Here is a 25,747-nt window from a genome sequence, read left to right on the forward strand (position 1 = left end):
CCCTGGGAAGCTCCTGCGGCTGAAGCTGGGCCTGAAACTGTTCTTTCGTTTCCTTCTGCGGCCGAGAAGGCGAACGGGTAAACAGGCGCACCGAAATGGGAAGGGGGTAAATTAAGAAAAAAATCAGGCGTGGAGGGGCTGAGGATGGGGCCTCAGCTCTACAGCATTCGCCTGAGAATGTACTGTTATCCGTGGCAGCACCTTGTCTCACTGGATGGCCCTAGGCCCACTGGGGCCGCGACTCAGAACTGAAAGCCCCATCGTGGCGCCAGCGGCCAGCCTGGCAGCCATTTTCGGAAGCTGCTCTCCTAGTAACCCCGCCCGGGCCCGGGCGCGTACGCACGAACGGGAGGCGGGGCTTGCCGCGAGGGCCTCGCTCCGGAAGCCGCACCCTCCGCGGCGTCCCACCGTCGAAGATTAACAAAACGCCAAACAAGATTTTAACAGTCGGCAGCGAAAGCGCGCACTCGAGTGCCAATGAGAGCGGAAGGAGGGGCACCGCGCCTGAGGAACGCTCCGTATGTCGAACAATGATTGGCTGGAACCCTCCTTTCTTCTTTTTTTTCTATTAGCTGGGCTTGCTGCTCCAGCCCATCTAATTGGCTTTGGTCTAGGTACTTCTGATTGGCTTTCCCCGGGCGGTGGGGGGCGCGGTTTTGGGGATTGTGCATCATGGATTGGTGAATTTGGGCTCCTTCTCGAGGCGGTGGCTCGTCGGTCTTCTCTCTGTCCCGTCTCCCGACCCGTACGCTTTTCCCTTAACTCGCGCGCACGAATGGTTAAAAAAAGGGTGTGAGGCTCGAGCCCGCCAGCCAGGCCGCTAGCACTTCGCGCGCGCCCTCAGCGAGGACCCGCACAAGCTGCCCGGCTCTGTGCCTGCGCTGTTTGAAACTGTGGAACCCGTTAGGCTATTGGGGAACTACCATCCCAGTTGGCTCCGGAGCCCGTGCGTGCCGGGGGTGAGTGGCCGTCGCGAGGCGGCTCCTGCCTGTCGCGTCTCTGCAACGTGGAGACTGGAACCGGCAATTTCAAAGGACACCACGTTCAATCGCAGCGCTGGCGCGGGCGGAGGCTAAAACACGGGGGTCCTGAGACTGAGGAAAACGCGCCAAGTTCCCCTCGGTGGTGGAGTGCGAAGGACCCTAGCGGTTCAGGCGCTCGGCGAGCGGGGCCGCTGCTTTTTGCGTTCCTGGCCATCCCAGGGCGGGCGCGGATGGGCGCCTCTCCGAGGATGTAGTTGGTGCCGGTGCAAGGTGGGACCGAGCGGTGGCCGGGGTTCCCGCTCTTGGGAGCGGATGGTCACTCCCCCGCGGGGAGGGCGATCCGACCAGATTTTCCTGGGGCCGGGGACCCGGCGGGCTCGGGGCAGGGACTCACCTGTCGCACCTACACTCATTCGGGTTGGACTCGCCGGCGTAACCGCCGCGGACCTCGCTTTTGACCATGACCAGGTAAGAAGGGCCTGGGAGGAGGGGCCGGCTCTCGGGCGCGGGGGCAAGTTCGGCCGGCGCCGGAGAGGAGCTGCCGGGGAGACCTCGGGAGTGTGTTGGCCCCGCACCCTGACCGAGCTGCCAGCTGGAGCCGTGTGTGCCCCGGGCGGGGCGCGAGAAGGCAGGTGCGGGCTGTGCGTAAATAGGCCAATTCCACGGCGAGGGCGCCCGGCGCGGGGGTGTGGGCCGAGGACACTGCCGCCAGCCTCCCCCGGCCCGGTGGCCCGGTTGCTGCTCGTCCTTCCAATTTCCTTTCCGTTCCCGAGAGCGGTGAAGGATGGGGAGAAAGAAACGTTTCCACGCAGGTTGCGCTGTGTCGGTAATTGCGAAATTTTACCGCGCATTTTTTTTCACTTACACTTTTTCCAGAAGTATTTAGAACGCCACGTGTCTTAAACCTTGGCGAAGATATCGTCCTTGTTGTAGATCTTTCTTGAGAAATCGGAATCGAGTCGTGTCATCTTATAAAGGAAAGAATTTAAAACTGTTGGGAATGAGTGTTCACGCTGTCAACAGTTAATGGTCGATTCGTTGTGCTTTCTGCGAAAGTCGAGTTAGTTACAGGAGAAATATTTTGGATGTAGCAGTCCCCTAGTTGGGAAAGCCAGGAGCAAGAAATAATAGCGCGGAAGGTAATGCATCTGGCAAAATGTTACATTCTCGGGTGTGAGCGTTGCTTTGAGGGGCCAGGAGGTTTGTTTCGTTGATTAAGCTGACGATCCGCTATTTCACCCGCCTAATCATTCTTCTGTGAAGTCCGGTTACTGTCAGTTTGAGATCCAGTTTCTATCATCCATTAGAATGGGCTCTCGAGAAAATCCTTTTATCAGAATCATTAATGCTTGGCGATCCCTGAGAACTTAGCGCAGATTGGTTTATCAGTCAGAAGACAGCGCTTCCTCAGAAGCATTAGATATGAACAGGAGAGTAAGTGAAGTTGGAGACAGAATGGGGAGATTGGTCACTTTACAGTTCATCCTGACTTGGGTCTCAAAAATGATTTCAGTGCTGACTTCAGTGTGAATTCCTAGATCAGTGTCAGCCAAGTGAAATGCTTATTAAGGATGGAATTTGAATGAGTTTTATGTAGTTCATTTTATTACTCTGCATTTTAAATTTGAAAGTCGTTGCTGAGGTTTTGGGCTTTAAGTAATTTTATGATAATACTCCAGTCAGACAATTTTTCCTCATTTGTCCTATTGAAATATAGGATTGATGTAGAAAATATTATTAACTCCTACAAATGTTGCCATATTTTTTCATGTGAAAGTTTTACTTTAAAACAGGGCAGGAAAGTTGCAAATGGCAAACCAGATCATCTTTTTTCCTACTGAAAGCACTATTTTTAAAAGTCAAAGTTTTTAAAAAAAGTTTGGAAAACGAGTAGAATATTGTGGTTTCTAGTGCATTAAGAATTTGATTTACGGGCCGGGCGAGGTAGCACAGGCCTGTAATCCCAGCACTTTGGGAGGCCTAGGCGGGCGGATCATGAGGTCAGGAGTTGGAGACCAGCCTGGCCAACATGGTGAAACCCCGTCTCTACTAAAAATGCAAAAAAATTAGCCGGACGTGATGGTGCACACCTGTAATCCCAGCTACTCAGAAGGCTGAGGGAGCAGAATCGCTTGAACCCGGGGGGTGGAGGTTGCAGTGAGCCGAGAATTTGATTTACACAAAGTACATCAAACAATTTTTTGTATCACTGTCTCAACTTTGCATATGTTTTATTATCTTTCACTTACGTTTTTAGGTATAACTTAACACCATCCCTATGCCTTGAATGCAAATTATACTTTAATAAGCTTTTTAGATACTGATACTTTATTTTCATGTATTCATGTTAGTAACTAGAAAAGACCTTGGAAGAGAGGACTTATTATCGTCCAGCACTATGATTTTCTGTTCATCCTTGTTTCCCACCTTGTACTTGGGAATTAGAGGTGGTAGTGCTCAGTCAGTATTTTCTGAATGCATTATTATAATGAAATATTAAGTTTTTACTACTTATACTACTTTACTGTAGGTCTATTAAAGAGGATATTTTGTAATGCGACCCTTAATCCATATTTTAAAAATTCAGTAGCTTCTATTTTTTGTTCTTTTATGAATAGTGTGGCAAGCTCCTTCATTTAAGCAATAAATATTGAGTGCTTATTGGCAGGCATGAGGTTTTCAAATATTAATTTCTAACTTGTACCATTGCCTTGGTAAATTTGTTTTCAGAACTGATGATTTTGTTACCTAAAACTGATAACCAAAAACTAATACAACTTTTTCTCTGCAATTAACAGATATAATTGGTGATTACAACTTTTCCCTATAAATTTGTTCTTGACAACTCCTTGGGATTTGAAGAAAAAAATGCCTGGTGTCATACCTAGTGAAAGTAACGGACTTTCAAGAGGTAGCCCATCAAAGAAAAACAGACTTTCTTTAAAGTTTTTTCAAAAGAAAGAAACTAAGAGAGCTTTGGATTTCACAGATTCTCAAGAAAATGAAGAAAAAGCTTCTGAATATAGAGCATCTGAAATGTATGTATCTTACATTTCTGTACTTTTAAAATTCTGTAGTGAAGGAGCAGTGAACTTGATTGACAACTCCAGTCTGACTTTATAGAGGCAAAAAAAAAAAGTACACCTAAGTGTATATTTTAGTAAGTCTAGCAGTTTATAGTAGGAACAGCAAAACTGGTGATTCCCCATAGGGATCACATCCATAATGTTTAACTCATGAACATTGTGCTCAGCCATTTAGACTAACTTGGAGAAATATTTATTGACTAAAATTGTCTTTGAGTTTAAATTTGATTATTTGCAATGCAAAACATTTGTGTAGGGATAAAAGGTGATATATATTTGTTTGGTTCAGAAGACTTGACAGTTATGTAAGACATTTTAAACTTTGTAGTCATATGTAACTAGTCATACCTGTTGGAGGCATACACGATTGTAAATTATAAAAATAAACTTATAAATAATGCTTTTGATGCAAATAAATTCTTTACTGAAAATAAATCAGAACAAAGTAGAATATTTTATTTCATCAACAGCAGCTCTAGCTGGAGTCTGTACTACTTTCCTGTTTAACAAATAGGCACTCTGCTAGGTGACTAAGGTGGATTTGGTCCCATGTGTTAATTTCCTAATAGCTACCAATAATCAGTTGAGATTGAGAGAGAACCTTTCGTTTATCAGCATTCATGCTTCTAAATACTTTGAGGTGCTAGAGTAATGATAGCTAGTAATCGTAAAATAAATAAAAATACTGGGAGTTCCTAGTGGGGGTTTTTTGATTGTTAAAGAAGTAAAAGAATAATAAACTTGAACAATTTTTTTTTTTTTTTTTTTTTTTTTTTTGACACGGGGTCTCATTGTGTTGCCCAGGCTGGTCTTCAACTCCTGGGCTCAAGCAGTCCTCCCAAGTAGCTGGGATTACATGTCAGTGCCACCACATCCACCTTCTGAACATTTTATCTTTAAATGAGGGATAGCTATATAATTTTTTTTTTTGGCCAGCAGGAAGTCATATATAATTCTCTTCATAGACTTTCTTTCCTCTGAATTCTTATTAATAGAATCTTACTTAGTGCAGCCTCTCCTGAATATTGTCATGGTTAGTTTATTCCCAGGTTTTTATTCAGTAAAACTTGATTAAAATGTCAAAATAGGTGAAACAAATCACAGTCTTAGTTCCTCAATTTTCTACTCTGTAAAATAGGATTAACATCCTTTTAAGGGAATTGTTTTGAGGCTTGTTAAGTGTAATAATGTTTTTAAATGCTTTTAAAACTTTTATTCTGGGCATGTAGCAGTTTTTGAGCCTGTATTTTTTAAAACGTCATCTGAACAAGATTCGCATACTTTTTAGATTATACAACTTTTGGGAAAAGACTAAATCTACGGAAGTAATATTTTCACCTTGTTTAAGATACTACTTAATTATCCTTCTCCCTTCTATACTTAATAGTGATCAAGTTGTTCCTGCAGCACAGTCTTCACCTATAAACTGTGAGAAGAGAGAAAACTTGTTACCATTTGTGGGACTGAATAATCTTGGCAATACCTGTTATCTTAATAGTATACTTCAGGTAAATTGACAATTTTTCTATATAATAAAGCTTTAGTAGGCAAAGAATGATGTAACATTTAATGTTTCTGAGTTTTTGGAGGACTTTAATGTCCATACTGTCTTTGCCTTTGATTGTAAATAAACCAGAGTAGGCTAAAACAATATGTTGCATGTTATTAAACTTTGGGGTAAGAGAAAGTGATATACTAAATAAAGGTGGGATAATAAAATTGAGTAGACCTTGATAAAATGGAAGATATCAAAGCTTTAATTTCTTTCTCTGATTGCTGGTGCTACAGTGATATGTATCTTATCCCTTGGAAATAATGTTGGCATTGTTTTGTGTGTCCTTGTAACCTTAAAGTCTTAGCAATATCTGTCCAGGCTCAGTGCTTTGTGCCAATGAGGGAAGACACTGGGCTACTACTGATGGGGTGGAGAACAAATTTTAACACAAAGCTTAATCTCAGAATTTTAGGTCATACACATTAAAAGTGTGCTATAGAAAGCATGATGTTGTTTTAATGATTTTACGTATCTTGTTGGTTCGGTAAACACTTAGACAGTCTCACTTTTTATAGGTATTATATTTTTGTCCTGGTTTTAAATCTGGAGTGAAGCACTTATTTAATATTATTTCAAGGAAGAAAGAAGCTCTAAAGGATGAAGCCAATCAAAAAGACAAGGTAGGAAAAATATATAAAAGAACAGAAAATAACATAAAATGCCAAAGTAAATGAATGGAAATTTACTTGCCTGGAAATGAAGAGGATTTTGGGGGGAGGATGACAAAGATTATTTCTCTGTTAATGAACTATTGTCAGAAACGCAATTGTTTTTCATTCTTTCAAGTTAGCTAACTAGATAATTCCCTTTTACTGAGTGTTTGCTCTAGTCCTCAAATCTGTTTATCAAACTTTTGTCATTTGTATGCTATAATCACCGTGTTATACCCATGTATAACTATTTACCCATTGTGTTTTCAAATTGACTTTTTAAAAAATTTAAATAAACTGTATTTAAAACCATTGTAATTCACATGAATAGTAATTAAAAATTCCTCTTAAAATTACAAAAAAGACCAGGTGTATTGGCTCATACCTGTAATCCCAGCACTTTGGGTGGCCAAGGTGGGTGGATTGCTCGAGCGTAGGAGTTTAAGACCAGCCTGGGTAACATGGCAAGACCCTCTCTCTACCAAAAATACAAAAACTAGCTGGGTGTGGTGGTGTGCCCCTGTAGTCTCAGAGGTGGGAGGATTGCTTGAGCCCAGGAGGTTGAGGCTGCAGTGAGCCTCGATCAAGCCATTGCACTCCAGCCTGGGCAACAGAGACTCTGTCTCAAAATAAAAAAACCAATAAGGTTGATTTGTATATCCCATAAAATTAGTGCTATAATGCAACTTAGAAAAGCTAGTAAAGTGAGAGAAAGACAAAGGAAGAAGGCGCTTAATTTGTTCACAAATAAAATTATTGGTTTGTGTGTTTCTTTCTTGACAGGGAAATTGCAAAGAAGATTCTTTGGCAAGTTATGAATTGATATGCAGTTTACAGTCCTTAATCATTTCGGTTGAACAGCTCCAGGCTAGTTTCCTCTTAAATCCAGAGAAATACACTGATGAACTTGCCACTCAGCCAAGGCGACTGCTTAACACACTCAGGTATAGCCTATGATATAATTTTAGGGTTTCAATTTAGCTACTTGTTTATATCCTTGGAGGAGAATGATATGTGAACAAACAGAAATAAAGGGCAAGGAAAGTAAGAAACTGTAGGTCCACAGTCCTTTATATCCCAGAGGCTCTGAATACTGGAATTGTTTTTCATAAATTTGGTGCTAAATTCGTTAGATCTGAATATATTATATGAGGCTTTTTATAGTCATTATTCATGTTTATCTCTAATGTGAATATTCATACATCCTTCTATAGAAGTAGGATTGTGTTTAATTATAGAGTACTACCATATCATGTCAGTGATAAATATTTTACTTATATGTCGTATTATCTTTGAATCTGAAAATGTCTGAATTTCTAAATGCATGGTCCTCAGATTAGGAATTATAGAACTATATTCAAAATATGTGTAAGAACTTAAGTTCCAAATAATGTATTTTTGTTATATGTGATTAAAGGATAACTGTTAGTTAACTGGATTAGATTGCTTTTTGTTATTTTCTTAAAAATGAAACTTTATATAAAATAGCCTATTCAAATAAAGTTATACTAATAGGGCAAGTCTTTAAAACAATCACTTAAGCATTAGTTTGGAAATAGAACTAGGCACAGTATATTGCTACACCTTAGTTAAGAGGTATTGTAGGCTGGGCACAGTGGCTGACACCTGTAATCCCAGCACTTTGGGAGGCTGAAGTGGGTGGGTCATTTGAGTTCAGGAGTTCGAGACCAGTCTGGCGAACATGGTGAAAACCTGCCTCTACTAAAAATTAGCTGGGCGTGGTGGTTCACACCTATAGTCCCAGCTTCTTGGGAGGCTGAGGCAGGAGAATTGCTTGAACCTGGGAGGTGGAAGTTGCGGTGAGCAAGATCACAACACTACAGTCCAGCCTGGGAGACAGAGCAAGTCTCCTGTCTCCAAAAAAAAAAAAAATGTATTATAGCATGGTGACCAAGAGTGGGGTTTGAATACTGGCTTTTCATCCTAACTGTTTCTGTGACCTTGGGCAAGTTATTTAACCACTGTGTGCCTCAGCGCCTATATCTATCTGTCAATAGTGGTGGTAATAGTCCCTTATAGGGCATTATTGTTATTATGAAGATAATGTATACGTAGGAGATAAAACATTTTGACTAAGACCTTGTATATGGTAAGCACTAAGTATTAGTTAATATGTTTAGAAGAGGATCAAGTATATTAAATATATTATAACAGATATATATATTAAATATATTAATATATTTAGAAGAGGTTCAAAGTATGAAAAACATAAAATTTACTTTTTTAGTTTCAGGTAAGAAATTTCAAATTAGTGCTGAATAAATGTCTTGAGATTTAAAAATTAAATAATTTACAATATTCCTTACATGAATTCATTTCTATGTAGAAATAGTTTTATGTACTATATCTTTAAAACTAGAATAGATGAAATGGAAATTTTTATTTATAGGGAACTCAACCCTATGTATGAAGGATATCTACAGCATGATGCACAGGAAGTATTACAGTGTATTTTGGGAAACATTCAAGAAACATGCCAACTCCTAAAAAAAGAAGAAGTAAAAAATGTGGCAGAATTATCTACTAAGGTAGAAGAAATACCTCATCAGAAAGAGGAAATGAGTGGTATTAACAGCATGGAGATGGACAGTATGAGGCATTCTGAAGACTTTAAAGAAAAACTCCCAAAAGGAAATGGGAAAAGAAAAAGTGACACTGAATTTGGTAACATGAAGAAAAAAGTTAAAGTATCCAAGGAACACCAGTCATTGGAAGAGAACCAGAGACAAACTAGATCAAAAAGAAAAGCTACAAGTGATACATTAGAGATTCCTCCTAAAATAATTCCGAAGTATATTTCTGAAAATGAGAGTGCAAGAGCTTCACAAAAGAAATCAAGAGTTAAAATAAATTGGTTAAAGTCTGCAAATAAGCAACCCAGCATTCTTTCTAAATTCTGTAGTCTGGGAAAATTCACAACAAACCACGGAGCTAAAGGACAATCTAAAGAAAATGAATATGATCCTGAAGAGGACTTGGGGAAGTGTGAAAGTGGTAACACAACTAATGGATTTGAATCTCCAGGAAATACTGTTATACCTGTAAATGTTAATGAAGTTAAACCCATAAACAAAGGTTAGTATAATTTTTAGACTTTGATAGGTAGGAGCATTAACAGCTACAGAATTAGAATTTTCTCTTCTTAGATACATGTATAATAGAATCTCTGTGCATAAAATTGTTTCAAGAGAAGGAAATTTAACACTGAATGTGAACTATGGTGTTTTAAGTGCTATGCTTAAATTAGTGTGTGTGTATATATTTATATATATGTAATGTCATTAAAGTAATTTTAACTTACAGTTTATAAAGTAGGGAAGTTCATCTGGGCCATGGTAGCTCGCACCTGTAATCCCAGCACTTTGGGAGGCTGAGGCAGGTGGATCACCTGAGGTCAGGAGTTCAAGACTAGCGTGGTCAACATGGTGAAACCCCATCTCTACTAAAAATACAAAAATTAGCCAGGCATGGTGCGTGCCTGTAGTCCCAGCTACTCAGGAGGCTGAGGCAGGAGAATGAGGCGGAGGTTGCAGTGAGTCGAGATTGCGCCACTGCACTGTAGCCTGGGTGACAGAGCAAGACTCTGCCTCAAAATAAAAAAGTAGGGAAGTTCAGTATATTTTAACGTATATTTAGGAGTACATTTCCCTTTATGCAGTGTTTGATATAAACTCATGAAGGACATTGCATTCAGTGAAATTTTTAAAGTAGAGACTAAGTACAGTCATGTGTTGCTTAACAATGGGGATATGTCTTGAGAAATGTGCTGTTTCATTGTGTGAATATCACAATGTACTTATACAACTAGATGGTAGAGCATACTACACAACTAGCCTATGTGGTATAGACCAGGGGTGTCTAATCTTTTGGCTTCCTTGGGCCACATTGGAAGAAGTGTCTTGGGCCACACACAGAATACACTAATGGTAGCTGATGAGAAAAAAAAAAAAAAAATCACAAAAAAGTCTCATAATGTTTTAAGAAAGTTTATGAATTTGTTATGGACTGCAGGCAAGCTTTGAATGGCCTATTGCTCTTAGGCAACAAACCTGTACAGCATGTAACTGTACTGAATACTGTAGGCAACTATAGCACAATGGTATTTGTATATCCAAAACATCTAAGTATAGATATGTAAACATAGATACAGGACTACTGTCACACGCAGTCCATTGTTAATTGAAACATTAGGTGGTACATAACGGTAACAACTTACATCATACTTGAACTCAATTTTTACCTAGTTTTGTCCAGATCTACAGATCTCAGGGAAAATGTGTGATATTAATATGATGAATAGTTTTACTGAAAATGTCATCCTTATTCTGGGTTTATTCTATGGGGAGGTGTCTTTAGGAAGGGAGTTACAATACAACTGACTTTTTTTTTTTTTTTGAGATGGAGTTTTGCTCTTGTTGCCCAGGCTGCAGTGCAATGGCACAACCTTGGGTCACTGCAACCTCTGCCTCCCAGGTTCAAGTGATTCTCCTGCCTCAGCCTCCTGAATAGCTGGGATTACAGGCATGTGCCACCATGCCCAGCTAATTTCGTATTTTTAGTAGAGACAGGATTTCTCCATGTTGGTCAGGCTGATCTTGAACTCCTGACCTCAGGTGATTACGCCTACCTTGGCCTCCCAAAGTGCTGGGATTACAGGCATGAGCCACTGTGCCCTGCCTACAACTGACTTCTTTTGGAGACAGTAGTAATTCATGGTCAAAGTTTTATCTTTATAGGGACCTTAAATTTCATTAATAGGGTACCTCTAATCTAATAATGCTAATAGGTTGATATGTGAAAATGGAACTTTTATTCATGATATACTTTATTTAAATGGAAAATTGGTTATTTAGAGTATAATGAGAAACTAATCTGTATAGACTCATATTTTCCTATTTTCATTTTAGGTGAGGAACAAATTGGTTTTGAGCTAGTGGAGAGATTATTTCAAGGTCAGCTGGTATTAAGGACTCGTTGCTTGGAATGTGAAAGTTTAACAGAAAGAAGAGAAGATTTTCAAGACATCAGTGTGCCAGTACAGGAAGATGAGCTTTCCAAAGTAGAGGAGAGTTCTGAAAGTAAGCAAAATTGGACTCTTGTATGGACCATGGAATATTTATAATTCTTTAACAACACAAAGTCTAATAGTAGCTGGTATAATTAGGGAGGGGGAAAAAAAGCTAGGTTTTAGTGTCAGTTGTAACCTTTCTGCTTATCTGGTTTCACTTATAAATAGCATTTGGGAAATAGTGACATTTTTATTTTGACATAGAGTGTGTTAGAATGGAAAACTGAAATGCTTTAATAAGTGTACTTTTGGGGACCTGGGTCTTTCAGAGCTACTGAGATTATTTTTAACAATAATTGAGCCACTGTTGTGTCTAGTGCTTACCACAGAATATGGAAATACCATAGGAGATAATCATGAGACAGGTTTATCTGTCAGATATTGAAAATTTGTGATTAAATGTAAACTATTTTGTTTTACACTGAGGCACAGAGACTAGGCTTATTTTGTTTTTGCTGTCTGTGTCGTAATTTTTTTTGCTGATCAAATATAGATATTTAAAAGATATGTACTGTTGGATGTGCTTATGAAAGTAGTTTCTGAACGTAAAAATCTCTTTAGTTATTTAGGAATGGGTTGGTCAACTGAAATTAAATGGTAATTTTGAACATGAAATTTAGTGGTTTATTTTTGAATGTCTGAGAGAGGTATTTATTTGTGAGTGAAATGATTCTCTTTTAGTTTCTCCAGAGCCAAAAACAGAAATGAAGACCCTGAGATGGGCAATTTCACAATTTGCTTCAGTAGAAAGGATTGTAGGAGAAGATAAATATTTCTGTGAAAACTGCCATCATTATACTGAAGCCGAACGAAGTCTTTTGTTTGACAAAATGCCTGAAGTTATAACTATTCATTTGAAGTGCTTTGCTGCTAGTGGTTTGGAGTAAGTATTGTAAATAAGAGCTATATGAAGAAAATTAGCTGCTGTAGAAGATAAGTCTTGTTCAAAATGCTGTAATAGAAGGAATATAAAGTACTGAAGTAGATTGTAAAGATTGCTTTAGTAAAGTTCTGTTCTCTTATTAACAGTTTCCCTATAAAAATGCATCAACCTTAAATCCTTTGGATATGAATACATAATCTACTACTAAGTAGGATTTCTTTTTCTTTCTTTCTTTTTTTTGGAGACAGGGTCTTATTCTAGTTGCCCAGGCTAGAGTGCAGTGGCACAACCTCCTGGGCTCAGGTGGTTCTCCCACCTCAGCCTCCTGAATAGCTGGGACTACAGGTGCATGCCACCACGCCTAGCTAACTTTTTGTATTTTTAGTAGAGAATGGGTTTCACCATGTTGCCTAGTCTGGTCTCGAACTTCTGGACTCAAGCAGTCCACCTGCCATGCCCTCATAAAGTGCTGGGATTATAGGCAGTTTCTTTATACATCTTTTCATATTCATTCCCTCTTAGATATTAGTAGCAGAATTCAGTAGAACTGACTAGCAGAGAACAAATTTTGTATACATCAAGATTTTTTTGAAGGGGTGGGAAAGGCTAAATTTTTCCTAGTTTTAAGGTAAAGCAGGAAATCAAATTAGTCTTTCAACAGTTTGAAAAAAAATGCTAATTGTTTTGGATAGTCTGTGTTTTTCTGACATGTATAATGTCATTGTATATGTGACTCCTTTGTACATTAGTTGCTTGTTTGAAATTACCATGAGGGCTTCCCAGTAGCTCTCTCACACTTAATTATGTCTGAAAATGACATATAGCCCCTTATTCAGTGGACCTTCCCTTTGCTAATAGTATAAAATACAATTTTATTTACTTTCCTAAATTTTGGTAGAGAAAAAGTTCACACTAAAAATGACTAAAATGGGCAGGGCATGGGTGGCTCACACCTAGTAATCCCAGCATGGGCAACATAACAAAACCCTGTCTCTACAAAAAATACACAAACTAGCCCAGTGTGGTGGCATGCACTTGTGGTCGCAGCTACTCTGGAGGCTGAGGTGGGAGGATCACTTGAGCCCAGGAGGCTGTGATTAGCCATGATTGCACCACTGCACTCAGCCTGGGTGACAGACTCTGTCTTGGAAAAAAACAAAAACAACAAAACCACACACAAAAACTAAAATGTAACATTTTGGGTTCAGGTTCAGTCTATTTAAAATACCGTTTCTTTTCTTAGTGCACAAAATTAGGAAAATAAAGGAAAAAATACTTTATCTCCACAGAAATACCTGAATATTAGAAGTTACTTCAGTATTTTTTTGTTTCTGAATGTATTATAAATATTATTCAAAGATGGGGTCTTGTTTTCTGCTTTTCTGATTGTTCATACAAACACTGAATATTAAGGGTTTATTCAGATTTTTACTTGGTTTCAGATTGGGGTGTAACATTTTCAATTTAAAATGGAACTGCAGGAAATCTTTTCTTTTTTTCCTCCCAAAGGTTTGATTGTTATGGTGGTGGACTTTCCAAGATCAACACTCCTTTATTGACACCTCTTAAATTGTCACTAGAAGAATGGAGCACAAAGCCAACTAACGACAGCTATGGATTATTTGCGGTTGTGATGCATAGTGGCATTACAATTAGTAGTGGGCATTACACTGCTTCTGTTAAAGTCACTGACCTTAATAGTTTAGAACTAGATAAAGGAAATTTTGTAGTTGACCAAATGGGTGAAATAGGTAAGCCAGAACCATTGAATGAGGAGGAAGCAAGGGGTGTGGTTGAGAATTATGATGATGAAGAAGTGTCAATTAGAGTTGGTGGAAATACACAGCCAAGTAAAGTTTTGAACAAAAAAAATGTAGAAGCTGTTGGACTTCTTGGAGGACAAAAGAGTAAAGCAGATTATGAGTTATACAACAAAGCCTCTAATCCTGATAAGGTTGCCAGCACAGCATTTGCTGAAAATAGAAATTCTGAGACTAATGATGCTAATGGGACCCATGAATCAGATAGAAACAAAGAATCCAGTGACCAAACAGGCATTAATATTAGTGGATTTGAGAATAAAATTTCCTATGTAGTGCAAAGCTTGAAAGAGTATGAGGGGAAGTGGTTGCTTTTTGATGATTCTGAAGTGAAAGTTACTGAAGAGAAGGACTTTCTGAATTCTCTTTCCCCTTCTACATCTCCTACTTCTACTCCTTACTTGCTATTTTATAAGAAATTATAGAGTGAGTGTATTTTCCTTGTGTATATTTAAACATACCCACACAAACATTGGTAAAGTTGGTTACATCAAAGAGTCTTTAGCTTATCTTTTGAAGCTATTGGATATTATTGGTCTCTCTAGGTTTTTCTATAAATAGTGAAATTTGAATTACTGAAAACCATGTTAATTTTTAGAATTCATTTACCTCAGTAGAGACTAGTGATGGGAACAAACTTGTATAGGTTCTTAATTAAATTATCTAAAACAGAAGCATTTAAACACTTTTGGATTTACACCAATCTTTTGTGTTTGCTTTTTAAAATAAAGTGCTTGTATTTGTATTCTCCATATTTTGGAGCAATTATCTACATGATGTTTATAGGTCCTGTGGTTTTTCACCCGAGAAGCAGAATCTCATTCAGTACATTTAGTTTTATAAGAGTCATGAAGCTAAATATTTGGGCTGTGTCAGGGGCACAAAGTCTAGAATGTGTGTATTCACAATGTTGTACATTTTGTGCCTTGAATCAGTTAGAAAAGTGTCTCAGAAAACCTGGACAGTTCCCTTCTATCTTCACAGGAATTTTATATGTATTTATGAAGATGATTCTGTACTCTAGTATATCTTTTTGGGCATGGACTAATTTGTATCTCTTTAACTCATATTCTGCACGATCTGTATATAGTACATCAAATTTAGAGGTGTGACCTTTAACTTTTTTTAAAAACTGGGAGGTCAATAAAATTTAAACTGTTTTAACAACTATGTATATGAATATTTGAATTTTTTTACTTGTATATTTTTATAAATACAGCTGAATTTTCTTAAAGAGATTAAGTGTGTGTATATATATATATATATGAGAATAAATATGCATAATTACCTTTATTACTGAATACTTTCTGACAGTGCAGGAGAAGAGTTTTTCAAAGAGGAGAAATTGTGCTTAGTCCATCCATGCCGTCATACTTAAAAGAGGTTTATAATGAAATTTGTTGCATCTAATTGTTCTTTAAGGTAGACATGATTTAATGGAATCCAAAACTGGAAAACTTAAGATGATACTTTGGGTACACATAAAAACTTGGTTAAAATTTCATTTTAAAATGGTATGCTGAATTGGTAAGTGATGAATTATTTCATGACTTGTTAAGGGACATTCTTGGTACTAAGAGTTTTTCCTAGAAATGATTCTAAATATATAAATGCTATTGGGATAACACTAAAATACGTTTCAACAACGAGTACCTTCATCAACTAAAAAAAATCACAGTTACATAATGTCTTACACTCTTCCATAGGATGGTGAGATGATAATAAAATCATGGTTCTCCCCACCTTTCAGAATCACTAATGGAAATTCTTAAACAGCCCTGAGCACTACCCATAAATTTTGAATGGAATGGGCCTAGGATAGACAATGTGCCTCTAATACTCAAGAGACAGCCAGTGTTAAGTAATACAAATTCCTGATGTGGGAAAGTTGCATTTTAAGAAAAACGAAGTTTGTAACAGGCAGTATTCAGTATAATACGAATGTTTAAGAGGAAGCCTCTGTTCTGAAGCATGTCAGAAAATAATTGGTTTTGCATGATAATTAAATCATAACCATATAAATCATAAAGTCCTTGATACTGTTATTGAGATGTGTGAGATTTTTCTCCAAACTCTTACATAAATGTAACCTTATGAGAAGTGACCCTTAAGGGGTTCCTTATTCTCTCCCTTATGTCCATACCCTCCACTGCCTCCCAAAGAAGAGAAAAATGTCACTTTTTTGTTGGGGGAGAGGTTTCCATTCTTGACTTATTGTTCATTTGGCTCCTCAAATACAGTTTTGAGGTTATGCCCTCTGACTCAGATTTGGTCCAACAATGTAGACTCATCTGAAAAACCTTTTTGTGATTCAGTCTTTGAATTGATATAGATAAGAATTTGAGATAATACTGCCCATTAAAGTCACATGGAGTGTGGGATATCAATCATCACTTAGGCTCTCAGATAATCTTGAGTATCATATTTTTGAATATCTACTACACTGACTATAGAATGAAGGCACTACATTAAATCTGACCAGTTCTTGTGTTTTAGAGTCTCACTCAGTTTCCCAGGCTGAAGTGCAGTGGCGCAATCTTGGCTCACTGCAACCTCCACCTCCCAGGTTCCAGTGATTCTCATGCCTCAGCCACCCAAGTAGCTCGGATTACAGGTGTATGCCACCATGCCTAGCTAATTTTTGTATTTTTAGTAGAGATTGGGTTTTGTCATATTGGCCAAGCTGTTCTCGAACTCCTGGCCTCATGATCCACCTGCCTTGGCCTCCCAGAGTGCTGGGATTATAGGCCTGAGCCGCTGCACCCAGCCAATCTGATTTTTTTTTTTTTTTTTAGTTGGCATCTCGCCCAGGCTAGAGTGCAGTGACTCCTCTTATCTTGGCTCACTGCAACCTCTGCTGTTGGGGTTCAAGCAATTCTCCTGCCTCAGCCTCCTGAGTAGCTGGGATTACAGGCTCCTACCACCGTGCCTGGCTAATTTTTGTAGTTGTTATAGTACAGATGGGGTTTCACCATCTTGGCCAGGCTGGTCTTGAACTCCTGACCCTGTGATCCACCCGCCTCAGCCTCCCAAAGTTTTGGGATTACAGGTGTGAGCCACTGCACCCAGCCTCCTTGTTCTTAAATGATTCATGTAACTGGTTAGTAGAAGAAAAGGATTATAAATGATGCTATTCCGTAAGCTGCACTACTACCCAAAAATTATTGGTCTAAACTGTTCTGGAAATCATTAATATGCACTGTTTTGGAATAACTTCCCAAGAAATTAAAATGCTACTTCTCAGGTTTTTTTGTCTGCATGACTTTTTCATATAATTTTAGAAGAATTAGTTAATTAAAGCAGCAGATTTTACTTTTTATATGCTTCTAAACTGTACTGGTGTCAGAAAATATGTGACTTCTCTCAAACTCAAGCTGTGTTACCTTCATGGTGCTATTAAGCAGATTCTATTGTACTGGTTTGCATCATCAAAAACTGATGGCTGGCTTTAATTTGAAACATGGGGATCATTCATTTTAGTTGCCAAGGGTCATGAAGTTCATAGTACTATCATTGGTATAATAAGATTTAATCATAATGTCAAGCTGTTGTCACTGATTCTAGTTATCACCGTATTTAGATTATTTTAGACAAAAGTTTTACTAAGCTCTGCAATTCTGATTTCCTTTTTTGGGTATGTAAATGGAAAATAATGTAGAAACCAGTTACCAAACTCATTTATTTGATTTGGGGCTATGATTTTTATTTTGCTAGGTTTGGAACTAGTTCTTGAGTCAACCCTTAAATTGTTCTCTGCCATTGTCAATAAATAAAAATTTAAAAGTTCCACTCAGTAAAATTAGTGTAAACATTCACATATTTAATAGTACCTTTAAAATAAGCATTATTACTACATTTAAAATGGTTCCAAAATGAATCTATAAATGATAATATAAATTAAAAAATATGAACTTAAAGTAAATAAATTTAACGTTAGCTATGGTATAAATAATGGTAAATGTATAGTGTACCTTTGAGTCATTAAAATGTCTTAAACGATAACAGCTTGTTACCAGAACATTAGAGACCATAGCCATGATTCTCAAATGTTAATCTACATTTGACATTTTCTTGGTCATTGTATTGTTCAATGAATAATAAATTAATTTCCAGAATTCCATTCCATGTTGTTTTCCAATAGATCTTTTCACACTCAATGTTGAATACATGGCTCTTTGCAGATGAATAAAACAAGTGCATTTGGTTTAGAGATCCATTTTGCGAAGGCTCATTCGACTGAAGGAATCTCTGGGAAAAAGAGGACACAGTTATAAGGAAACAATTTTTGCATATACCTTTAAAATGTCTTACATGCTTTTTTTTCTGCTATTTACCTCAAAGTTTTGCCACCATTTCTTACTAACTTCCAAGTTGGATGCTCATCATACTCTGCCTTACATATTTTGGCTTATAGATTTCTCTATAGAGTGTGTTATAGTCACCACTTACTGGTCGTTTGTATTCATTTCTCCAATTGATGCTGCAGATATTGTAATAAACAAGACAAGGACTTAAGGGATAATGAGATTTCAGGAAGAGTGTGGAGTTTTTAAATGTCAAAAGGCAGGTGTTTCTTTAAATATTAAATTTAGTCTTAAACCAGTTGTTCTCAAACTTTGTTTCGGGTCCTTTTTACGCTCTTAAAAATTATTGAGAACCCCAGGAATCTTTTATGTGGGCTATATATGGATGTTTATCATACTAGAAATTAAAATTAAGAAAATCTTAAGTTACCATTAAATAATCCATTACATGTTACTATATATAGCATTGCTTATTAAAAATGACTTGGAAGAAGCTTTAGGAGAGTGGTACTCATGTAAGAGTACTCATGTAAGAGTACCTATACCCTTAATATAAGGCCTATGTTCTTACATCTGATTCTATAGTCAATCATTTCCAATCTGTAGAAAACTCCACTGTACCCTCACAAGAGAATAAATGAGAAAAGGCTGATATTTGGCATTAATATGAAATTAGTTTTTACTTAGGGAAATTCTTTAAAGGATCTTAGGGACTCTCCTGAGTCCAGCATCCCTACTGCAAAATATTCCTGATTTCATAAACCAGCAAAATTAAAAATTCAAATCCTAAAGAAGAATTTAAAACTTAAATTCTAAACAAGAGTGAAGGGAATGATATTCCTGGAATACACTTAATGTATTTTCTGTTATCAGTTGGTTTCTTTTGCTTATCCTTCCTGCCATTAAGGTTAAGCCCTATTAAGAAGCTTAATATCTCCAGGAAAGGAAAAGGCAAGTACAGAGAGATCACATAGGCTTCAAATCTCAAGCTTGCTTTGAAGGGAAACAGCAGTCTTGAAAGCTAGATACTATTCATCAGTAGAAGGTTTCCTTCTAAATTCCACAAAACTGCCTACAAATACTAAGAACTAAAGCTTGGAGGACTGGCCAAAAAGCAGATCATAGAGGAAGGCAAAGCTCGGATATTATAAGGCAAAGTTTCCTTCAGTAAGAATACAGCCTTTCCAATGGAAAAGAGTTGGAGATCTGAAGGAACTGAGATGAGGATTAGGCAGCTCTATCTCAGGGACTCAGCACCCTGGCTCTCTGGGATCTCTGACCTGGAGAGTGTAAGAATGGGAGAGGCGGGGTGGAAGCAGCAAGAAGGAAAAACTTCCAAAAAGACTGAAGGAAACCAAAACTCTGGGGATGAGTATGTTTCCTACTGGGAATTTTGAGGAAACCATCTTCAATACTAGTATGTAAATTTGATTTCAAAATGCAAGAAAGTTTACTTTTGCAGTTATCGTGTCCTTTCCAGAATTCTGGTGCTATAGAGTGAAATGTCAGGCACTGTCCTAGGAACTTTACATCTGAAATGTCATTTAATCTCCACAACAACCTCTTTAAGTTCTATCTCATTATACAGAGAAGAAATCTAAAAAAATTATCTGCTTAAATAATAGAACTAGGACTTAGTTGTAGAAAATTCCAAGTTAATGACAGGACTTTGTGTGGTGTCCCAGTTAATATGAGTACCAACTTTTTGATTTTCAAGTTACTTACCTTGTAGAATCATTATAGATGATACAGGTTGAGTATCCTGTATCAACCCTAATCCAAATCTTAAATGTTCTAATATCAGACACTTTTAAAGTGCTGACATGAGGCTCAAAGGAAATACTCATTGGGGCATTTCAGATTTTTTGGATTAGGGATACTCAACCAGTAAGTATAATGTGAATATTCCAAAATCTGAAAAAGAAATCTGAAACCCCAAACACTTCTGGTCCTAAGCTTTTCAGATAGGAGATACTTGAGCTGTAAAAAAAAAACTTATACTAGTTGAACATGTTAGGGTTCAGAGGAAAGAATATCTAAAACCATGTAAAAATAAGCATACCTGTGGCAGGTAACAGGCAATACTGCCTTGTATAACTGAGGGATCTTTCTGTTGATCAGTGGCTGTAGGGCCTCTTTAAGGCGATGATAGTTTCTCTCCAGTTCCCTTTGATACTCCTTTTGATCTGGCCCAATTAAGCTCTTATTTTTTCTTAAGGCATCTTCACACCTAGGAAAAATAGCAAGTTATCAAGAGATGACTTGTGGCATAGTTTGTGGGTTTAATGGCATACACACACACACTATATATATGTGGGCTTGATGACAACACACTATAAATGTGGGCTTGAACACACACACAATACAAGCCAGGCGTGGTGGCTCATGCCTGTAATCCCAGCATTTTGGGAGGTCGAGGCAGGCAGATCACTTGAGCCCAGGAGTTTGAGACCAGCCTGGGCAATATGGCAAAATCTCATCTTTACAAAAAAAATGCAAAGATTAGCCAGGCATAGTGGTGCACTCCTGTAGTCCCAGCTATTCATGAGGCTGAGGTGGGACGATCGCTTGAGCCCAGGAAGTGGAGGTTGCAGTGAGCTGAAATTGCACCATTGCACTCCAGCCTGGGCAACAGAGTGAGACTGTCTCAAAATGTGTGTGTGTATATTAACCATGATGAAGTCATTTAGTTTTTTAGCTGAATGTTAAATAATCCTCTTTTGTTTTAGGTTTAAAGCTGAGTTCCTTTAAAACCTACTACACATTTACTTCCAGTTGTCATTAAATTGAAAATTATCTGAAGGTATTTTTTTCATATCACCACTTGACTAAGAATCTCTTTCAGGGATGTAATCATGCTCATTTATGTGGCACAATGCCATCTGGCACAGTGCTTTACCTGTGTTCAAATATTTCTTAAATGAATAGATTTTGATGACAGTCCTTTATCCAAGTTATTCAAATATTTGAGAAAAATATCTTGACCCCGAGAGACAATGAAGAAAAGGATATTTTAAAATAATATATATCTCTCTCTATGTTTGTGGAATGCCACTAAAGTGATGCTTAGTAGAAAATGCATAGCCTCAAATGCTTGTATTAGAAGGCTAAAACTGAAGAGCTAAGCAACTTAAAGTATTAGGAAGGAAATAAAATTTTAAAATATATTAGTATCAGAAATTACAAAAGTTGGTTCTTTGAAAAAACTAAAAAAACAGACAGCTCTAGCAAGATTAAATGAAAGAGGTCAAATATCCCCAACAGAAACTTAAAATGGGACATAAAGTTAAATACAGCAGAAGTTTTAAAGGGCATAGAAGATATTACGTACTTTTTTTTTTTTTTTTTTTGAGACAGAGTCTTTCTCTGTCACTCAGGCTGAAGTGCAATGGCATGATCTCTGCTCACTGCATCTTCTGCCTCCTGGGTTCAAGCAATTCTTGTACTTGCCACCTAAGTAGCTGGGACTACAGGCGCATGCCATCATACCCAGCTAATTATTGTATTTTTAGTAGAGACGGAGTTTCTCCGTGTTGGCCAGGCTGGTCTCTTACTCCTGGCCTTAAGTGATCTGGCTACTTCGGCTATCCACAGTGTTGGGATTACAGGGAGTCAACCACGGCACCCGGCCAATAAAATTGAACAGTTTAATGTACCCTCCCAAATTTATAATTGATATTAATAGATTAATGTAGATTTTTTGCTAAATTATTAATACATAATCTATGTTCATCTAGATTAATATAATTAGCAAAACAGAATGAAGAAAATATGTCACTAATACTAAAATAATCAAATAAATTGAATCAACTGTCACAAATCTATCTACGAAGAAAACACTAAGTTCTACTAAACATTCTAGGGACCAAGAACCCCAATGTAACACAATTATTCCAGAATATATAAAAAATGATTCCAGAGTATAGGGGAAAATAACTATTCTTGAGGGGAGTTCCCAACTCATATTTCAAGGCTGGGACACCAAAACCTAATGGAGGCTACAAGAAAAAAATTATAATCCAAGCTCATCCATTAATAAAACTGTAAAACTTCCAAATATAACACAGTTGGCCCTCCCTATCTGCATTAATGAATTAGACCAATCAGGGACTAAAATAATAATTAAAAAACAAAACTGTGTTGAACATATATAGATGTTTTTCTTGGCCTTATTTCCTAAACAATACAGTATTCAACTATTTACATTATATTAGGTATTTTAAGAAGTCTAAAAATAATTTAAAGCATACAGGAGGATATACATAGGTTATATGCAAATACTATACCATTTTATATAAAATATAGAGCTCGTCTGGATTCTAGTATCCACAGAAGGCCCTGGAACCAATCCCCCATCGATACTGATGGACAATTTTAGTAGGAAACTTGTACCAATGTATTAAACATACAGACACACATACCCCCCAAGTATTTTTCTTTTCTTTTCTTTCTTTTTTGAGACAGAGTTTTGCTCTTTTGCCCAGGCCAAAGTACAGTGGCTTGACCTCAGCTCACTGCAGCTTTGACCTCCTGGGCTCAAGGAATCCTCCCACCTTAGCCTCCCAACTAGCTGGGACTACAGGCATGCACCACCATGCCTGGCTAATTTTTGTATTTTTAGCAGATAAGGTTTCGCCATGTTGCCCAGGCTGGTCTCAAACTTCTGAACTCAAGCAATCTGCCTGCCTTGGCCTCCCAAAATGCTGGGATTTACAGGCATAAGGCACCGCACTAGCCACATTTTTTAGCCTTGGAATAAATGAATAGTTAGGTTATAAAACCGATAAATGTAACTTACTCCATTAAAAAATTAAAGGAGATGCAGAAAAAAAGCACTTCATACACTTTTTAAACACGTGTCATATTAAAAACTCTTTGCGTAACTACAAATAGGTGGGTAGTCCTTTAACCTAATTAAAAATCTACAAAAAACCTTTAGCAAACATGCTCAGTGGTGAAAACCCTTTTAGATGAGGAACAAGAAAATGTCCTCTCTATTCCTAGTCAACACAGTACTGGAGGTACTATCATTATAAGACAAGATAAAGATTCTACAGATAAATTATCAGAATTTATACATAAGTCTGGTAAAATTCTCATGTAAAAGTAATACATAAAGTCAACTGCAGCCAGGCATAGAGGCTCACACATGTAATCCCAGAGCTTTGGCAGGCTGAGACCAGAGGACTGCTGGGGCCCAGGAATGAGAGATCAGTGTGGGCAACATAGTGAGACCCTGTCACTACAAAAATAAAGTAAAAAATCTGGTATAGTGGTGAACACCTGAAGTCCCAGCTACTTGGGAGGCTGAGGTAGAAGGATCACTTAAATCCAGCAGGTCAAGGCTGCAGTGAGCCATGATCACACCATTGTACTTACTCCAGCCTGGGTGACAAAGTGAGACCCTATCTCAAAAATAAATAAATAAATAAATAAAGTCAACTAATTTTTGGTACAACAGGAAACAGAAAACACAATTTTAAAAGATAACATTAATAAAATCATTACTAAAGAATAAATTTAGAAATGTATAAGACTTCACAAAAAAATTTAAATAGCATTAAGAAAACATTTAAAAGACCTAAGTAAATGGAAAAATATACCATATTCATGGACTGATGTCAATTCTCTTCCAATTGATCTATAAATTCAGGTTATTTTTTGGGTGGAGTGAATTCTAAAATTTAAAATTTATGTAAAAAAGAAAACAGCCAACAACAGCCCTTCAACAAAACAAGGTGAGAGGAATTGCTCTGCCATACAGCAAAGCTTATAAAGTGGCAGTAGTTAAGACAGCACGACATTAGCTGAAAGAGAGATAAATAGAGCACTGTAGGAGAATAAAGATCCCAGAAACATATGCACATAAACATGGGTGCTTAATTTATAAAGTGATGACACTGCAAACCAGTGGAGAAAGGGCAATCTTTTTAAGTGGCAATGAGTCAACTGGATATCCATAAGGGAGAAAAAAGCCCCTAAACTATATCTTATACCATATTCAATAAATGATACTGAGATCATTATCAGTTATCAGTATGGACAAAAATCAAATTGATCCCTACCTTGAACCATATATAAAAATAAATTGCAAATGGATTTTTTAAAGAGATAGGGTCTCACTATGTAGACCTGAACTTCTGGCCTCAAGCCATCATTCTACTTTAGCATCCTATGTAGCTGGGACTACAGCACTCACCACAGCACCTGGCTCCTGCAGGCATTTTTTTTTTTTTTTTTTTTAAGTAAAAAAAGCTTGCTTTATTTTCTTTCTTTTTTTTTTTTTTTGCCTCCCCCACCCTTTGTTTAACCTACACTAATAAAGGAAAAGATTGACTCATTTAACTAAATTTAAGAACTTCTGTTTGTAGGGAAAAAAATGATGTCTCAAATTCAGAGAAGATATTTGTGATATTAACAAATGATAAACATCCAGAACACACAAATACCCTTAGAAATCAGTAAGGAAAATAATCCAATAGGAAAACGGCAAAAGACTTGAATATGTAATTTACAAAGGAGGGAAGAGAAATGAGTAACAGACACATCAACAGATATTCAACCTCTTTGGTAATCAGGGAAATGCAAATTTAATCCAGGACTACCTATCATTTCACATCTACTAGTTGGTAAAAGTTACAATGTTAGATAATATCAAGTATTGGTGAGGATATATTGTAATAGGAATTCAAATGCTACTGATGGGAATGTAAATTTGGCTTAAACACTTTGGAAAAAAAAATGTGGCATCATCTGATTGAGGATGAACCTATGAACCAACAACACTATTCTTAATTTTAACCCCTAGAAAAATATCTTGTACATGAATATCCACAAATAGGTAGAGGGATATTCAAGTAGTACTCTTGTAACTAAAAACAAAACAGGAAACAACCAAAATATCCATTAACAGAAGAATGACTAAATCATGGCATATTCATAAAATGGAATATGTAAAAATAAATTAAGGCAACATTTACTACAGATGTATCTCACAAACACCAAAAACAGCAAGTCACACAATAATGTTAAAGTTAAAACAATGTTAAAGTTAAAAAATTGCAAAACAAAATATGTTATTTAGGGAACCATTTATGATAGAACTATGAAGACAAGAAAGGAAATAATAAATATGAAATTCAGGATATTGGTTACCCCTGAAGGAATGGAGGGAAATGATATCAGAGAAACACATAGGGAGGGGATCTCAAAGTCATGGTCATGCCTGATGCTTGACTTCTTAGGCTGGGTGGCAGACACATGACTTTTTTTCTTCCTATTCTTTAATAGCAAATGTTATAAATATTATTTTCAATATATTCAACATTTAATGAAAAAAGTTTTTTTTCCATTTTTTTTTTTTTTTTGAGATGGACT

At 37.3% G+C, this 25,747-nt stretch overlaps 2 protein-coding genes across 17 annotated transcripts in view; one reads left to right on the forward strand and one right to left on the reverse strand.

Annotated features, from left to right (window-relative positions):
* The first annotated feature begins 444 nt into the window (after positions 1-444).
* On the forward strand, positions 445-18,186 carry USP1 (ubiquitin specific peptidase 1). 3 transcript variants are annotated; one of them, XM_012442781.3, is made up of 9 exons: positions 445-614; positions 3,782-4,021; positions 5,457-5,577; positions 6,140-6,244; positions 7,058-7,218; positions 8,685-9,370; positions 11,203-11,373; positions 12,045-12,246; positions 13,756-18,186. In XM_012442781.3, exons 2-9 carry the CDS (start codon positions 3,852-3,854, stop codon positions 14,489-14,491), a joined length of 2,352 nt encoding a protein of 783 aa, XP_012298204.2. In that variant the 5' UTR covers positions 445-614; positions 3,782-3,851; the 3' UTR covers positions 14,492-18,186. The 3 variants fall into 3 exon arrangements, with proteins under 3 accessions (XP_012298204.2, XP_012298205.2, XP_012298203.2); XM_012442782.3 differs by having other exon boundaries at positions 445-518; XM_012442780.3 differs by lacking the exon at positions 445-614 and adding an exon at positions 905-1,451.
* Positions 17,866-25,747, reverse strand: part of DOCK7 (dedicator of cytokinesis 7) — a 235,753-nt gene continuing 227,871 nt past the window's right edge. For 13 of the 14 annotated variants that reach the window (XM_012442624.3, XM_012442623.3, XM_012442622.3 and 10 more), the window contains 2 exons: positions 20,433-20,600; positions 17,866-18,314 (listed from right to left, as the gene is read on the reverse strand). In XM_012442624.3, the coding sequence (XP_012298047.1) occupies positions 18,272-18,314; positions 20,433-20,600 (211 nt within the window). In that variant the 3' untranslated portion in view covers positions 17,866-18,271. Of the gene's footprint in view, positions 18,315-20,432; positions 20,601-25,747 lie in introns of those variants that run through there. The other variant, XM_021667793.2, reaches the window with a different exon arrangement.

Source organism: Aotus nancymaae, unplaced genomic scaffold (genome assembly GCF_030222135.1).
Source record: "Aotus nancymaae isolate 86718 unplaced genomic scaffold, 86718_ANA_hifiasm-v0.15.2.pri h1tg000007l, whole genome shotgun sequence".
Lineage (NCBI taxonomy): Eukaryota > Metazoa > Chordata > Mammalia > Primates > Aotidae > Aotus > Aotus nancymaae.